This window comes from Mastacembelus armatus, chromosome 8 (assembly GCF_900324485.2).
Source record: "Mastacembelus armatus chromosome 8, fMasArm1.2, whole genome shotgun sequence".
Taxonomy (NCBI): Eukaryota; Metazoa; Chordata; class Actinopteri; order Synbranchiformes; family Mastacembelidae; genus Mastacembelus; species Mastacembelus armatus.
Genome location: NC_046640.1, coordinates 7,560,735 through 7,579,021, shown reverse-complemented (window position 1 = coordinate 7,579,021; position 18,287 = coordinate 7,560,735). Strand labels below are relative to the sequence as shown.

The 18,287-nt window shown below is 43.9% G+C and overlaps 1 protein-coding gene across 2 annotated transcripts in view; it reads left to right on the top strand.

Moving 5' to 3' along the window:
- Nucleotides 1-18,287, top strand: part of LOC113141149 (RNA binding protein fox-1 homolog 3-like) — a 346,664-nt gene that overhangs the window by 311,963 nt on the left and 16,414 nt on the right. The window contains exons 6-11 of one of the 2 annotated variants that reach the window (XM_026325389.1): nucleotides 983-1,234; nucleotides 7,876-8,019; nucleotides 12,540-12,593; nucleotides 15,212-15,304; nucleotides 16,093-16,153; nucleotides 16,240-16,293. In XM_026325389.1, coding sequence (XP_026181174.1) covers nucleotides 983-1,234; nucleotides 7,876-8,019; nucleotides 12,540-12,593; nucleotides 15,212-15,304; nucleotides 16,093-16,153; nucleotides 16,240-16,293 — 658 coding nt within the window. The remainder of the gene's footprint in view (nucleotides 1-982; nucleotides 1,235-7,875; nucleotides 8,020-12,539; nucleotides 12,594-15,211; nucleotides 15,305-16,092; nucleotides 16,154-16,239; nucleotides 16,294-18,287) is intronic. The other variant, XM_026325390.1, reaches the window with a different exon arrangement.

Below are 18,287 nucleotides of genomic sequence, written 5' to 3'. Positions count from 1 at the left end.
ATAAGACACGCACTTCTGTAGTCCAGCCATTACTGAGTTTAACAATGTGCACAAGCCAGAAAAGTCCATTATTTCTCCAGCTCATCATCTCAAGCATCCACACGAGACAAAGTGTCTGTGAAACTGCTTCATTGTAAAGGGCCATCTATCACTTAAGTCAGGAGCAGAGACTAAAAAACATATGTGGTCTAGGTACCACATGCTGTGTGTTCTGGAAGAAAACGAAAGGATGACAGTCATGTGCGTATAAGACTAAGGCTCACTGTGAAACTTTTTCTGAATACTGACTGAAATGTATTTCAGTCAAGTAAAGGTGGCACCACATGCTTGATCACAGTCTTGGTATTTTCTTTTTAATTCAAATATTGCTGTTTTTTATTTTGACAACATTCTTGTAATGGCTACTTAGATTTAAACCTTGGTGCGTTTGAGATTTCAGAGAGATATCAGAAGAAGGACAGAACAGTGCTGTTACTAAAACTCAGGCATTTATTTGCCACCTGTATTGAAAAACTCCAGATGATACTCTGAGACAGAAACAAAGACAGGGATATTGAGCGGTAGAAAGGCTCATAAAGTGAGATGCAGGTTGGTGTTAAAAGTGAGGGAGCTTGGAGAGGGAGCAGCTGCTGGTTTAACAGACCTGTCATTGAAATCAAAGACCCTAATCAAAATTTTATCAATTAATTGATCTTTCCTCTTGTGCTTTGCCACAAGTGCAATTGAGATTCCCCCTGACTCTTGCCCCTCCAACAGCGAGCCATGCTCTACAATATAAACTGTGTTCATTAGCAATGATCAAAGAACGCTCTAATCTGAGCTGAGCTGTGATATGATGGCTGTTTCCCCCTGACTTAGTTGGTTTGCAGGACAACCCTCCCTTGTTGCCTTCCAAATCAGGGCAACTGGGAACCCCAAATATCTTCCATGCAGTGTACTTTTATCTATCTAACACTTGCCTCCTGTTATGTGTCTCTCTCAGGGTAACCAAGAGGCCACCAACCCCCCAGAAGCGATGGCCCAGCCGTACACCCCAGCCCAGTACCCACCTCCCCCACAGAATGGCATCCCTGCAGAGTTTGCGGCACCGCACCCGCTCCCAACACAGGACTACACCGGGCAGAGTCGGGTTCCTGAGCACGCTATGACCCTCTACACGACCACACAGACACACAGCGAACCGGCCGGCACTGACAGCAGCACGCCTGCCATCACCGCCACCACGACCGCACCGGTCAGTGTCCTCCATCATCTGCCAACACTGTCCTCAGCACACTGTCAGCAAGTAATATATCATCAGTATTTTACTTACATACTGGTTGCTCCTCCCTCATTCTTGTTTCGCTTAATCTTTCCTTTTTTTAAACACTCTAATATGTTCACATTTATCATTGTCTACCGCTGCCTCAAAGCTGAACTTTTAGCAACATCTGCATTGTCTACTTCCTGTTTTGTGCCATAACATAAAAACTAAAATATAATGAAAGTTGCAGACATCATTAAAAGCAGTTTAGAGGTTAGTCTTCTCATCAGTGCAGTACTAAAAGCATATGGCCATAATATTCCCACAAAGTTTTAAAATCAAAATGGTAATGTATTACTAATAATTATACCTTTAATTATACTTTGAATTAATCATAATATTATGTAGTTATACATGGTTTCCAGCAAGGTGTGTCAGCAGATTACTTCAAGGGATTTAGTAATAATTAATAATTTATCTGGTGCTTCTGTTGCAGTGGCATACTTTTAAAACCCCAACCACATGCCAGTCATTTTCCATGGCATTTTTCCTTTTTTACCTTACAATTTGGATGTTTTTTGCATCACAGACACAAAAAATGACCTTTCTTGTGTTGAGAGTCAGCTTGAGAGGCACAGTTCTACACATTAGTGAGCAGCAGAAGGCTTTGATGTCAACTGAGGTGAATTTGATTGAAATTTTTCTCTGAAAATGAAAGTGCATTTCCATCTGGGTCTCCCTAAAAACATGTAAACCTAAGCTGTTTTATTTATTTGTGTGAAGGTCAGTTTTCATGCTGTAGACATGAATGATTCAAGATCTCTGAACGGAGGACACACCCTCCCTCCCTCATCTGTCGGGCCTCAGTTAAAGGAGGAAAAAAAAAAAAAAAAAAAAAAAAACTCAACCAGCCAAAACCAGCTGTTGTTTTGTAAAATCAGCTAATTATCTGTAACTGTGTCCAAATGTTTGGGACGCTCCTTTAAACGTAAGGCATGGCTCTGTGAAATTGGGCCAGGACCTGGTTGTACTCCTTTTTTCATCAACTTTCACCTCACCATAAGAATTCATATGTTATATGCCAAGTAAACAACCTCCTGACAGTGCTTCAGATTGAAATAAACAGCCTGGATGTGAGTTAAATTTGAAAAGATGTGTTCTACATTTCGTTCTTGTGTATTGATACTCTTGTATAAAATGCCTTGACCTGGGATTTACCTTCACAACAGGCAGATGTAGATAAAAGGCAGGACGGCTTAGACAAACTTCAGACACACATCTAGAAAGACAGATAACGCTGGCAGAGATGAAACAATAAGATCTTCATACCTTCTTTTCTCCTCTAGTGTAGAAACACCTGCTGAGAGAGGTCATGGCGAGGCCACAGCTCTCATGAGAGGGATCTGGGTCACTCATAAAGAACACTGCTAATAACTCCATTTTCCAAGCCTCACAATTACTGCACAGCTACGAACATTTGGTGGCGGGAAACTGCTTATACGGCACAAGCAGAGCAATAGCATTGCGTAGCGTATTATCATCAGCCTGTAATGCAGCAATGTTTGATTTGAAGATTTGTGTGACGCTCTCCAACTGCTCCATGATTATGTACCGCACTTACAGTAATGGCTGACACACAAGAGAGTTTAAAGTGAAAAGAGACTTGGCAGGAGGTTCAGCCTCCTCCTCCTCCTTCCCCCTCTGACACCGTACACCACTCCTCCACTCACTATCTCTCGCTGGCTCCCCTCTCTCTCCATTTCGCATCTGATTTCATTTCATCTGTTCACCCGCTGTGAAGAAAGCCCAGAGATGGTGGCCATGGAGAGATGAGGACTCGCCTTGCTTTCCTTCATGCTCTTCCCTTCTTGTGCCATCCCTGCTTTTCTCCCTCTTCATTCTCTGCATCCACACTCTCCCCACTTCCACCCATCTTTTCTTAGGGAGGACAGAGGGATGAGATTAGTGGGGCGTAAACAGACAGTCTAATCCTCGGGGGCCGCTGGTGTAGTGTCGCCCACTGCTGTGTTCCCCAGCTTTAATGACAGACCCAGCCTGTTTGCTCTGGGTGCCACAGACGGGCCCCGGTGCCTTTGATTAGGGCACCCTGCAGAAACACAGATTGAGGGAGCAGATCAGCTACTTGCTGCAATTCTCCCCCTCACCCTCCTCCCTCGGCTCAACTCTGCTGCGCTCAGCTCCTCTACCCCACGACGATGCTTTACTCTGCACATCTTCTCGACTTAAAGACTTAAAAAGAGTCGAGAGAGAGAAAATTCAGTGAAACGTATGGATTCTTTGTGAATTCCCTGCAGAGAACGGAGAGTGTGTATGTTTTAATGAGGCACAGGGACTATCTTCACTTTCCTCTGTGTTTCTGTCTGTTTCTACTAGTCCCCCATCTATACTGGGAAGGTGGCGTTGTCCAGAGCCAGACCTTTGGGACCTTGCTCTGTGCCATGTTCAAACATGCTGACTTGAAAGCAGGCAACTTGAGGAAGAGAGGCAGCCCCCAACTTTTCTCCAAATCCTTAGAGATGAGGGTAGCAGAGGGCTGCCAGGGAGCTCTGCTGGAGAAAAAAAACTGAGCTCGTTATCTGGCTCAGTTCAAATAGTCTGAGGTTTGGTTGAATTTCATGAGTAATCATTCTCTTTTCAGATAACAAATTAAGGCAGTGGCGTTAGGGCAGCACTCAATTCCAGATTTTTCACAGTCCATGTCAGCGGCATGAAGACTTTCCAAAGGGTATTCTGGGTAACTGTGATAACATAGACACACACACGCACTCACGAACACACAGTGGCATGCAGAAAACAGGGGCGAGCACGTGCTAATATTCATGGATACATGCACACGCACTCTGTCATCGTGAGCTGTGTTTAAAGAAATTGAGACTTCACCAGGGTGTAGCTTTCAGAGGCGGTGCTGATGGCAGCATGTATGCCACCATTAAAAGAGTTATGTCTGCGTTATCAGTAAGTGGGAGGAGCTGCTGATTTTACCCCAGTGTAAACTCTCATTTCAGAGATAATATAGCGATCCTATAGCTATAGCTGTCCCTCATCATAAAAACTCTCCTGGATAATTTAAAGCATAAGGCTATTGTCAGTCTAGGTTTTTCCTGTTGTCAACAAATCCCCTGAAGTATCTCCAAACTTTCTGACCTCCCTACACTGTCTGGTTCTTAGCTCCAGACCCAGTGGTTCCTAAAATTTAAAACCACTACTGGCACACTTCATAAATATGGACAGTAGTTCAGTTTTAAAAAGACTCACTGATTTCCTAAAACATCTAGACATTAACAGCAAGTCAGAGGGAAATAGCACATTTCTTGGGAACTATTTTAGTGGTGGATTAATCCACTTTTGGTGGTCTAGTGGGACTGAATCAAGTTTATTTCAGAGAAGTCAGTTTGGGATGTAGGGTAGCTTTAAATACTACAATACCCATGATCCTGCCAGAGCCTGTCATTTGGCGTTGTAGCAAATGTACATAGCAAAAAAACCCCCTTTGACTTTTTTAAATGAAAGGAGAATGGGATTCCTATTTTGTACTGACGTTTCATGTAGGAAAGGTTCATGGCTATCCAAACTGTTCCAACTGCCAATCACACTGTCTAGATAGACAATGAATGTGAATTTTACTGTCGCCTGAATGCCCAAAATAACTCCTCTGCCTTTCACTACTTTAAATGAAACAAGGGGAGGAAGTGGGGACAGCCCCTCTACTCCACGCTCATTCCTTTCACATTCCCTGCTGTCTCAGGTGATGGAGAGGATATATTTGCTGCTTCTTTAGAAAAAGAAAACAAACAGTAGTGGGACAGGAAAATAATGAATTAAATCTTGGGCATTATAATTCTTGTGTGCGAAGACTCAGTACCCCCCATTTAATCGGATGTAATCTACCTGCTTGGCAGCACTCCAATCAGATAGTTTCAATTATGCTCTTGTAATGCCACTCTGCGAGGAGGAGGAAAGTGCTGAGCAGAGCACTTTGCAGGCGATTTGCAAATAACAGCAAGGTATTCTTTCAGAGAAATGACTGAACAGGAAGGCACAGAGTTGCCTGAGTTGACAGCTCTCTCACTCTCCGCTTTGCTGGCTTTGGCGGTGACTGCGTGTTTTGCATCCCACCTCCTTCTCTTCCCTGTGACAGCAGCTGTCGGGACAGTAAAGTGCCACTGAAGGTGGCCTCCTATGGTAATACGGAGGTAATTATTTTTCACTGCAACACCACCATCTCACAACCAGGCAGGCAGGTTGGAGCCTCAGGAGTGGCGTGCAGAGGCAGGCATCCTGGATCTCAGTGACACTCCAACTTATTGAGTTAGTAGGATGCAGTCTGGGGTGCTTGGGAGTCAGCAATTCAGCATTTGTGTTCTCTGTATGTGTATTTGCCCCTGATGTCAGCATGCTGCTGGCCTGTCTGAGCGCCGAGTGAAAGTTAATCTGGATGTTTGCAAACACGCGACTGCGCCTGCCGTGATAAAAAGCCAGACAGCAAGAGCTGGAGGACAGGGGTGCTCAGTAGTCTGGTAACATACGCTAAAGGTCGATAGTGTCACGTGTGACCGATGAAACAGATTGACCCGCGGGGCTCTGGTACCTTGTCACCCTCCACGGTCCCAGCATCTGTCTGCAATGTGTCACCCCGAGGGCCCAACATGGCTACTCAGGCTATTAACCTCCAGCGAGGGAGGACACAGCAGAGTTAAGACCCCTCCGCCCATCTCTCTCGGTCACAAATCCACTCCTTGCTGGCCGGCCAGCTCAGTGCATTTTCTGGCTCCCGTGTCCTTCGCCACTTGTTAACCTCTGGTCTGGATGCTGTCAAGCTCACACGGGACTTAGGAAGCTGCCACCAACCTGCCCTACCTGAATGGCTGCAGGGGAGACAAAGTGGGACCTTGAATCAAACAACTGTCACTGTTAACAATGTATGTCACCGTCTCAGAATGGGCCATAAAAACCAAATAAATGACAGCCATTACAGTGGAGATTGTGATTATGATAATGAGAATAATAAAGACGATCATCATTACGATCATGATGATAATGATAATACTGTGATGATGAATTATAATGAATAAATCCCTACCCCATTTCCTAAATGGCGGGAAATGTATCACTAAGAGAGGCCTGCAGCCATCTGACTGCCTCAGAACAGGATGAGGGTTATCGTGTGTGTGTGTGTGTGTGTGTGTGTGTGTGTGTGTGTGTGTGTGTGTGTGTCATTTGAACCGTTCGTACTCTAACAGCAACCTGCTCCCTATTCGCTTCTGTATCTCAGTACACGATTGTGTCTGTATGTTTTCCATGCTCAGAGAGCACTTCCCGGGAGACCTTACAGTTTACATATCACATTCAAACAGTCTTTGTGCTCAATATCCACCGCTTCCACTCTCTCATTTCCCACTCCTCTCTGTCTTTCTATATTTTGTCCCCAGCAAAGTGTCCACTTTTTTGTTTATTTTATTCAAAATGAAGACTGTCCCCACTAGAATACACAGGACTGGTTATTTGTTCAAAACACTGACATTTTCTTGATGGGTGACCTCTTGTGGTCAAGAGAGTAATTACTGTCTTTTCTCAGCAGCAAAAGTGACAGTATTGTGATGTGCTTTTTAAGTGCTGGTATTTCTTGACTAACAACAGCTGATTTATCTGAGCTGTGCCTCTGTTCAGTGCCTCCAGCTTTAAAGGGGGGTTGTCAGATAAGGACAGCTTTTAATATGTCTCAGGCAGTGAAGTCACAGCACCCAGCTTGTGGATCTTGTTTGTTTGCAGAATTAGAGGTGCTGGGAAGCTTTTTTTGTTTAAAACTTTGGGCAGTTAGAGCTAGTAGCTGGACTCTTTGGTCCCCCTGCATAAATATAGCAGGTCAGAAACAACTTGCAACAGACAACATGTGTAACAGACAAATGTGTTTTGAAAAACACCACACAGGGCCAAATTACAGGCACCTTTGCAGGCAGACATGACCCACATTACATGTAAGAGAGGATAACAAAATACAGAAAATAAATACATTAGAAAAAGAAACAGCCTCAAAAACAAAGTACATCTAAACAGACAAGCTGCTAGCAACCTCAGCGAAATCCATCACAGGTGTCACAGAGCGAAACAAGTGAAATTTGTCATTGACATCAGACACATCATTTATATAGAAATGTCAGCATACCATTCGCATAATGATGGAAACAACAATGCTGAGGGCTTTAGGCCTCGCACTCTGATGGCTGTGTGCAAACGTCACCAATAATGTGTCTTTAGTCTAGACATGTCAGGGCTCCGTGGGATCTATATCCACGCCTTTTTGTCAGCGCCTTCAATCTTCCGTGTTGCTCAAGAGCTAAGTGCAAGAGATTAATAAGTGGATTTGTAATGCACAACCTAAGATTTGACACCATAAGTCATCGGCTGTTTATCGCTTTGGCTTTATTTTTGAATTGAAAAATGGCAGCCGCTGAGTAAGTTAGTCAGCCAGGCCTCCCACCCCTACCCTGTACCCTATCATCCTCCTATTTCAGTCCCCCCTCCCTCCACATACGTCAGGACCAGGAGGTACAGTATATTGTAGCAGCTAATGAGCAGCTTGTGTCTTTTCTATGTTTGTTTCCCTCTGGCAGACAGATGATGTGACGCAAACAGAGGGCTCTCAGCAGCTCCAGCTCCAGCACTCAGACTCTTCAGAGAAGCAGCAGCCCAAAAGGTTACATGTCTCCAACATTCCCTTCCGTTTCCGGGACCCTGACCTAAGGCAAATGTTTGGGGTGAGTACCTGGAAGGAAAATTGCACTTTACAATTTGGCTATTATTTTTTTGTGTGCTTGACCCTTTTGGATTTGTTATGATTGTGGTGTATTTGCCAAGTTAATTGCTATGAACAGGAAACACAGTAATCACAGGACAAAAAAAGTCTGACACAAAAGCAGTCAGGTGTCCAGACAGGTTCGAAACAGAGTTTACAGATGATCTAAACTTTATTTAGTGGTAAAACTGAAAGATGGTGCCTATGCAGAAATTATTACACATTTATGGACTAGAACCACAGGCTTAATAAGCATCAAGAAAAATAAGCATTGAAGTTAATCCACACATCAAAGGTCACATATTTAAAAGAGTGTGACCGCTGCTTAAACTGTCATCTAGCAACTACAGTGGCAACTATATAGTTAGGGGAAAATTGTAGAAAAGTAGAGAAAATCAGCACAATCAGTCACAATCAAGTGTTGATGTGTGAGAAAGAAACTTGCTGCTGCATTGCAGTTCAGACCCCAGGTGGAGGTTAGCTGAAATATGGAACATTTTACAACTCATTCTTATATGCTCACCCAAAAAGGCTTGGCTCACCCTGTCAGAATTCTTTTTACCAATGTTGCTGTGACCCCAGCTCCCAGCAATTAACTTGGCAAAGAAGATGTTACAAACAATAGGAATGGTGGTCAGTAGCAATACACACACATCAAGCTTTTTTTTTAGGATTGTTTTGTTGACAGTATTGAAAAGCGTCTAAAGTGGCCTTTAGACTTCCAGAACATCCAGCTGTCTGCTGAAATCAGCACTGATGAAATTATTTTTGTTGGATATTTGTTCAGAGGCTAAACATACAGAGCGGTCAGCTACAGACAAATGCAATCACACTGCATAACAGTATCCCAAAGGTCTTCAACAGAAATTCTCTCTTTCTTTCCTGCCCAATTAATGAGGCAATGAATGGTTCAACAGCTCACCCTTGTGTCTCACAAAAGCTTCAATAAGAATTGAACCAAACATCCCCAATTCAATAACGATCTGAATGGAGACAATTGCCAAAAATGTACTTTAAATGTTATGCGCTAATTGGACCATTAGAACCCAGAGGCGTTAATTCTCGTCGTTATGAAGACAACATCCAGCTGATGATATTAATTACTCGAGAGTCCTGGCTGTGTCTTTATAAATTGCAGAGAACATGGCAGCTCTCTCTCTCTCTCTCTCTCTCTCTCTCTCTCTCTCTCTCTCTCTCTCTCGATCTCGCTCTCTCTCTCTCTCTCTCTCTGTCTCTCTCTTTCTCTGTCTTTCTGATTGTTGGCTTTATTGTTCCCAGCTCTGGTGCAGGTTGTGTGGAATCCAAATCACCTCAGTAATTAGCTCGGAGGCTTTGTGTGCCTGGCTGGTGTATGCAGATATACGATACAAAATTGATCGCAGCCCACCCAGTCCCCTTCAATCACCCTCCTCACCCACGTGTTGCCGTTCCTTCTTGTTCCTTTGGTTCTTTTCCCTACACCTCCCCATCACACACACACACACTTTATGATGTTTGGCATAGTATAGGATTGTGGGATTGATTGTCTTAGGTAGAGCTTGGCACAGAAATAGCTGGTCCGCTCCACCCTCTGACATGTCTTCGACAATGGGTCTTTGTGTGATCAGCATGTGCAAAGCCTCATCCCTCTAACTCTAATGGCTTCTGGAGCGCCACTGGCTCAATTCGCCATTACTGTTACGCATGAGTGAAACCCACAGACATGCAGGAAGACAGAGGTGAAGGAGAGTGGAGGAGCTACATGGCCCACTAGAAACAGCAAAGCAAAGCCCTGTCAGGTATGCCATCTGCTCTCTCGCTGTACAGAAAGGTCCTCTCTCATGATGGCAGCAAAGGTTTCAACCCTAGTAGAAAGCTTTGGAGCTGGCACCCTAAAACAAGAAGGGAGGGCCTGAGACTCACCCTGCGCGCCACAGGGTTAGAGCATGGAGAAACCTGTGAGTCTTTAACGAGGCGCTGAATGAAGGGCTCATTAGGACGACCACAGTGGACCATAATCAGTAATTAGAAACTGTGATCTCTGAGAGCTAGCAAGTGTGGGGGAAATGAAAACACTCCAAGCGCGAGTGGCGCCCATGCTGCGCTGCTTGAGGGTGCCCTCATATGTGCGACTGGGTTCTTCAGCAGTGTTTCCCTCGGTGCATGTAAGGGCTCTCACAGCCTTCCCTGGAGCAATCAGACCTCTGCCCTCCCCCCATCCTGCTGTCACACTGACTGCTGTGCTGAACACTAGCACTCTACTGTTTGAGTACACAGACCTGCTGTAGCGTAATTATAGGTTTCTGAAGAGCTTAAAGAGATTCAAGCTAATCAAAGGTGCTGGCGTAGTGGCCTCAGTCTTGTTTGGTGTTTCCACACTCTGAGGCCCAAAGGCTTAGGAAATACAGCATATCATAATTTCATTTAAGAAAAAGGCAGCAAAGCACACACTGTATCAAAGGCCCATACCAGTGTAGCTCCACAACTGTGAATCATCTATGATTTACATTTTTCCACATATCCTATACATTTTTCAATATGTGTGTTTTTCTCTAGTTTGAGGCAGCCAATGGTTTCTGTTCATTTCTGTGTAAATGTCAAAATACCACACTTTTGGAACTCGTTTTACCAGTGTAATCCAATTTCTATTTTCCCATAATGTATTGTAAGTGCAGAACAATTTGGCAAGTCTCTGCAGCATTCCTTAATAACAATAATGTAATGGAGGCTCTGTGGAAAGAGAAATGAATGGAAAACGATGGAATAAAAAATTCAAATGTCTTAAATGTAGCAGCATAATTTGCAAAATGGTCAGTGGAAATGTATGTAAAATAAAGTGTATGTATTAAATCAAATATAACATGCCAAACCACTGGTATAGTCTTTTAACTTGCAGATGCTTCTGTTTATGCTTTTATTTTCTTATTAGGGTTGTAATGTTTTGATAGTCTATAGATGCAGTGGGCATAGCTGCAGCCTCTTGGATGACGTCAGCCTCTCCCTCTTCCTCCCACTGGAGACTCCTCCCATTGAAGCTATTGTTTATCGCTGCTGCTGATGCAGCTGTTTCTGTGCCTGTGTGTGTGTGTGTGTGTGTGTGTGTGTGTGTGTGAGAGTGGGTGGGTGGGGATAGAAGTGCATGAGATCACTGGTGAGCAGCGAGCAGTCCCCTGCGCCATGTGGAAATCCACAAAGACGACTTCCTCTGAAACTAATTAATCGACGCCACAAGCCCATTACGCTCGGTTAAAACAATTAGCATCTGCACATTGCGTGGGGGAAGCATTGTCATCTCAGGCGAGAAAGGGGCATCACGCTGGGATATAAATGCTTGTGTGTGTGATCGAGCCAATGCTTCCCATTCAAATCAATGGAGCTGAGCGCCATATGAAGCAGATGTGAGGACAGGATCTATGGAATCTGTTCAAGAAGAACAGATATATAGGGGAAGTGAAACACCCTGCTGAAACAGAGGAGGTTCTAAATAACTAAGCCTTTGTTTTCTCTTTTTTAACTTGGTGTGGCGAGGTCGTTGTTTTAGCCTTTCAAGTGGGAGGGGACATATGTTTTTCCCCAACCCATAAACCCTCAGCTCCTCAAGCCCAATCCACTCACTCCAGCCAGATAATAGCCAGCTCCTCCTAACCCCTATTAGTGGCTCAGTCAAACGATCCATCCATTCCCATTGAGCGTCGACCACATGGAAGGCCCATTTCTTCCCTGTTGTGCTGAAATGAAGGCGACGCGGACCGCTTGACAGGGTAATTACTTTTAATGAAATAATATGGCCATTGTAGACAGCAATTAAAAGTCACTCTCACTCCACTCATTAGAGGAACTTACAGTTTACTTTCATTCCTCTGTTTTCTAATGATCCAAAGGCAGGCCTGTTAAATCGAAAGGCTGGAGCATGTTAACCCCTGGGGACCGGCCCTTAGGTCCTCTTGACCGTGAGAGCTCACAAACAAAGAGCGGAAGAGAGAATAAAGAATACAAGAGAGAGGCACAAAAAAGGACAGAAAGGCAGAAAGGTAGAGCCAGAAGTGATCCCACCAAACTCTCCACGTCAGAGCTCTGCCTTATCTGCTCAGGAGACTGCAGTCGGAGGGTGTTCCATATCTCATAACATCAAAATATCATCTGATGCTTCTTATTTTCTCTTTGTTAAAATAAACAAACAAAAAAACACAAGAAATGCCGATATGTAATCAAAGATCCAGTATTTTTACAAATGCTGTGATCTCATTTCATGAGGTATTGATTGAAATACAAAAATGCATAAAAGCTAGGAGTTTTTTAAAGCAAGCCAGCAAGCTTCAAGAGCTGTTTGCTGAGCTAACAAATGCAAATTGACCACCATTTCCTCACAAAAGTAACATTTCCATATTGCCTTAATGATTTTCTCTTTCTCCAGTCGTCCTTCTCATGAATTCACAGCCAGTGAAGCTTTCTAACTCCATCTCTGCCCTGCTCTCCTCATCTGTTTTTCTTTTCTCTCTGCAGCAATTTGGAAAGATTTTAGATGTGGAGATTATCTTTAATGAGCGAGGATCCAAGGTAAGTGAACTAGAACGCCAGCTGCTTCATTACCATGTACTTCTTCTGTTTCCTAATGATGGCATTAGTGTAGTGTGTACATTGGCTGCGAGTAGTGGTCTCTAAGCCTGGTCCTGGAGAGCTGAATCCACCATGCCTCTCTTTCTTGGTCTCCCTCCCTCCCTATTGTTTTTGTTGTTGCAGCTCTAACCCAAGTTGTGAATCATTAGCCCTGTAAATCAATTAATTATTGAGCTGTTTCACAATTCACTTAATCCACCAACAGGCTGCAGGTTCTCAAGCTTGTGGAATTGAAACCACTTGTTTAGGGACCTGGTCCTCTTTGAAGCCGGGGTGTTGATTAAAAAGATCTTGCATCACTCAAGTATTATGATTAGGTTTTAAACATGCTATTCAGGATAAGAATAATGTTTTCTGTGATGAATATGAATATAAATATAGTTTACTTAAAAGGAATTTGGAGGCTGACGCTGCTTTCACCTCATATGTCGAGCAGTGGACAAACAGCAGTTAAATAATGAAGCCAGGATGAAGTTCAAATTGGCCAGTATTTTTTATCATTGTCAACAAACAACCAAAATCAACAGTATGTCTTCCATCTTTCAACATTATCTGGCTCAGGATTTGCCTAAAATAACTAATGACTAATAGCTAATCATCACTTAAACAGGACTAAATTGCATCCTTGCTGGGGAATATTTTGTGTGTCTGATTAATTCAAATTTGATGCTCTGTTGAGTATGTCAGCTTGCAGAATAGTGTATGTGGGAAAGTCAGTTTCACATTTGTTAGGAAATAATGCAGCTCAAATCCTTAAGTTTTGTTGAAAATAGTTATACAGAATACAGACAGGCCTATCCTTTAAGGTCAGTTGGGTAGAAGTTTTGGAAAGTTCAAATATAAAACTGCAAAGAAAAAAAAAATCTTATTTTAGGTGTTTTTGCTCATATTTGATTATCTTTGTTAGTATCTAGAGGATAATTTCAAACTCTAAACCAAGAATTCCAGCAAGCCACCAGAAAAATATGCACAGTGCTGCTGCATTACTGCAGTATCAGTCTCCTAACCACCTACCATGGACAGGTGAAGCCTGTGGAGGTGTGACCAGCCGAGTGCTACTCATCCAGCTGTTCATTTAATAGAGTGTACTAAGCTCCACAGCTTTCCATTCATAAAGGAGACAGGCTCCCTGGCTGGGTGTTGAGGCATGAATACTATCGATTCCCATTCATACCTGGGAGTAGTTTGGGCTCGTATACAGGCATGCAGGGGGCCCTGGAACCAGCGATGCTGCTGCACTCAGCCCCCTGCCAGACAAGATTGAGCACCGGATAAACCTGCCTCCTCCGCCGTAACAAGCATTTATTGTTTGTGCCCTACAAAGCCATTACCCATGATGCCTCTCTCTCCCGCACCCTGTGTGCTTTATAATGAACCTACCAGGCCATTAATAAACAATCTATTTCCTATGAAGCTTTGGCAATTTGCATTCAATATGTTTGTCTGCTTTGAAAAATGGTGGCTCCACTCTCCCCTCTTGTAAGCTAATTATTTGTGCATGATAAAAAAAGAGATAAAGGGGGTAACCACAGTCGGGTGAATGTCCAAAGGATTAATTTTGCCCTCAATTCCTTTTTTGAATTTATTTCTTTATCTCTCTTTCCCCAAGGACAGGTCCAGTGTTATTTATGCTAGGAATAGCAGCCCGGAGATCCTGTGTATGCATACGAGATCACGCCGCTCGGCATCTCTCACATGTATTACATCCTCAAGCAATTATCAGGCTGTGCCGGCCATGCTCCCTCTTCCCTTGCCCATACCTCCATAAGTATATATAGAAACCAAAGGAATGGGGCTTGTTTGGCCAGCATATCTTAATGCGTCTGCTATAGAGCTCAGGTCCAATATCCCAGTACACATAACTCAAGGAAGTGACAAACCCCCCCAGGGGAGTGGGAGAGATAGAGAGTTGGGTGGGGGAGGGGGTATATTTTGGTCAGGGTTTAAAGTCAATATCCTCACCCTTCTCTATCACAGAGGATGGTATTTGCAGTGACACCATTCACTTTTTTTGCATCAATGAGCCCGTGTAGTTCTGCCTCCATAAAAATGTCCTACTTATTAGTGCAGTGAATTTGAAATAGCCAGAGATCAAGCTAACATCTCTTTGAGAAAATTCACTCCTTCTCTTGTTTGCCATGTCTTCAAAGAGAGACGTTGCTGAAGTTGTGTAGATAATTATACGATTATTGTGGCAGTTAACACAGTGTTTTGCATCCACTGCTTCCTGACATTCACCCATGGCACCGGTGCTGTGCTGTTTAATTGGGTAAAGCAGGCAGGTTTGTTGGTGTTGTGTGAGGTCATGTCACCGTTATCCTCTCCTCCTCGGATCTGTCTGTTTGCCGTTTCCTGACGCCTCACTAACTGCCTCTAATTAATCTGGCTGCTTACAAGTTCACTCTGCCGCCACTGTTGCTCACCTACTCCTGTCTTCTCACCTCTTTCCCTTCTCTCCCCCCTTCCCTTTTCTTTTTCCTCTGTGTGTGTGTTTGTGTGGGTGTATCCATCCTTTCCCTCTCCTCTGTTCTCTTCCGTTGGCTAACGTGGTGTCTCAGGGCTTTGGGTTTGTAACTTTTGAAACAAGCACAGATGCTGATCGTGCACGGGAGAAACTAAACGGTACAATCGTAGAGGGACGCAAAATAGAGGTGCTTTTAATTTCCCCTTTCTACTTCCTGCCTGTTTTTTTCACAGCTTACCTACTAACCCATGCATTAGCATGTGGCTGCTGTGTGTGTGTGTGTGTGTGTGTGGGTGTGTGTGAGAGAGAGAGTGTGTGGGAAGGGGTATCTGCATCCCAGACTGCATGTGTGCCTGGATGCATGCATGCATAATGGTGCATATAACTTGTTCTCAGTAGAATGCTGGATCCATACATGTCAACCTGGACACTCCAGCTGTCCATCATTACCTGACAATGTAGAATGAATGCATGCTATCATCCTCTGGGTTCCTGTCAAATCTGAGAAGCCCTGTATTCCTGTCACCATCATTTAGTGTTGCCTGCTCTAATTCTGCTCTTGTTTATGTCAAGCCGAGTCCCGGCTCAATCATTCTCATCAGGTCAATAGAAGAAAATCAAACTGCTGTCAGTGTTTTTTTTTTCTTTTTGAATCCATTTGTTTATCCAAACAGTTACTAATTTTGGAGGATTTTTTTTTATTCATAACTGTGGGTAATTGGTGCATGCCTTCCCCATTTTCAGTAATTTAATAATGTGTAAGAAAATTGAAATGATGAATAAATTCATGACAGGGTGAACCAAACGCAATCACAATGTGCAACAAAGATATTTACACAGTCATTTATTTGTTTGTCTGTTATTCCATGAATGCATCTTTGTTCATCTTGGTTTGCTGCTTGCTTTTGGCTCATCCTGGATAGTAAATGCCAAGGTCAGTAATCACAGGCTCGTGTGTATCATTGCTTTGAACAGGTGAACAATGCAACAGCACGAGTGATGACAAACAAAAAAGTGGCCAATCCTTACACAAACGGTAAGTGCTAAACTGTGCCATAAAGTCTAAGAAAGAACACTTTGTTTAGTTCTCATGGTCAGTTGAGTCTTTGCTTTGCCTTCCAGGCTGGAAGCTGAATCCAGTAGTAGGAGCTGTCTATGGTCCTGAACTGTATGCCGGTAAGAGACCTACACCTTCTTTTATTTTGAAGGTTTTTCTCTCTGCCTTTCACCACACATGCACTGCGCTATACCTGAGGCCGCTACCATCCACAGCCAATCCCAGTATGACCCCTGAATTTCTACAATCGGGTTCATCCTGAACCTACTGAACATGAAATTCCCTTCAAATCAAAGTGAATCTGAGAGCGCCCCAGATAAGCAGTGGATGATCCAAGCTTCTCTGAGTGGCTGGGGGAACCTGAGCCATTGTTTGCGCGGTGTGCAACTGTAAAGCAGAAAAAAATGATTTCAAGTGCAAGCGCCTCTGCAGCTGTTATCAGATTGTGGAGGCTGCTGCTGTGGATGGATTTGCCAAGTGCGCCAGATTGACTTTTACAGAGCTAACCGAATAAGGGAGATTGAGTGAGCGATATTGTTGGCACCTACCTTGTCGAAGGCCGCTATTCCTTCTGGTCTCAGTAATGGAGGAATGAGATGAGCTCGGTGGGGTTTTCCGTATCTCTCTCTGCCTCGACATGCCAGCTTTATTGCTGTATGTTATATGAACCCTTTGCATTTTAATGAGGGGGAAATGGTACTATTTCATTTGGAAGAAGTGCTGAGCACATCGCGCCACTTTAACGGCTTTCCTTTCTGCTCATTAGACTAAAATCTGTTCATTCCCCGGACAGCTTTACGGCGAACCTCTAAATAACTGTCCATGACAGAAAGCAGTCATCAATCATTTTTATTTCAACCCCTCACCCTCTCCACGCCTCCTCTCCTGCCCCGCCCCCCCCCCCCCCCCCCCCCCACACACCACCCCTCCCCCCAACACTCCATAGGTTTAAACATCTTCCCCTGATAATTATCAAAACACACACAAACACACACACGCCCATCCCTCTGTATGTGCATGCTCACACCAAACATACACATTATTCCACAGTCGGGCGAAATGTTCATTAGAATAAAAATCTGGAAATTAATTAAGACTTAACTTTTATCAACAATTACTTCACTGACCTACATACTCACACAGCACTATCCCTTGCCCTGTTATTTTTACACTCAGACCAAAGCATTCCGACATACAGAAATAGATAACCTGAGAGAACAGACACAGAACAAAGACACTAATACATGTACCCTCTTTCATGTGCACTTTCTCCATTTTATGCTCACACACACACACACACACACACACACTCACACACACTCACACTACCCAAATCATCTCATAAATCAGAGGGAGTGTGGTCCACCACTCCAGGCAGAGGAAACAGGAGGGGCTGGGTGATTTATTGGCTGCTAATTTTTCAAGTCGTCTTGACATGGCGCTGGAGTTTGCCAAGCCTAAACGACAACATATGCTTGCCAGCTGGGAAGATGGGAAACATAAATAAGAGATACATTTTTGAAACAAAACTGCCCTAATGAGCAGCAAAAGTCATTGTAGCTCTTAAAAACAAACCCACACAGACACACACATAAAAAACACCTCTGACCATGGCTTTGACTATGATTTTCCTTCCCTGCCTAAGAAAGAAAAAAAAAAAAAGAAAAGGAGAATCAGGTTTCAGGACGTATTCCAAAATCATCATAGCTACAGTTAATATACTTTTGGTGGGAGTAAAATGGGATATAAAGGCGATTAATCACTGTTTATCAGTCCTCATTTCTGTGCGGGAGATCAGTGAAATTGGGAGCCATAAATCCTAGCACAGTGACAGCACACTTCGTCTCCATTCGTCCTGGCGCTACAGGTTTATTGTCCTCAAAACCCATTCAGGAGAATGACAGATGAGAGCCTCACACCGGCTCCCCACTCTTAACCTCTTCCAGGGTTCCTCCTACTGATGGAGGGGGGAGGTAAGGAGTAGTTGGTAGTGTAAAGGCAGGCAGCGCCAACCCTGGGTCCATGTCCTCTATTGCCACCTAACATCCAAGCCTCCCCTAGAGCCCTGCTGGAAGTAGGTGGGGAGGGGGTGGTTGCAGATGAGCAGGAGCTG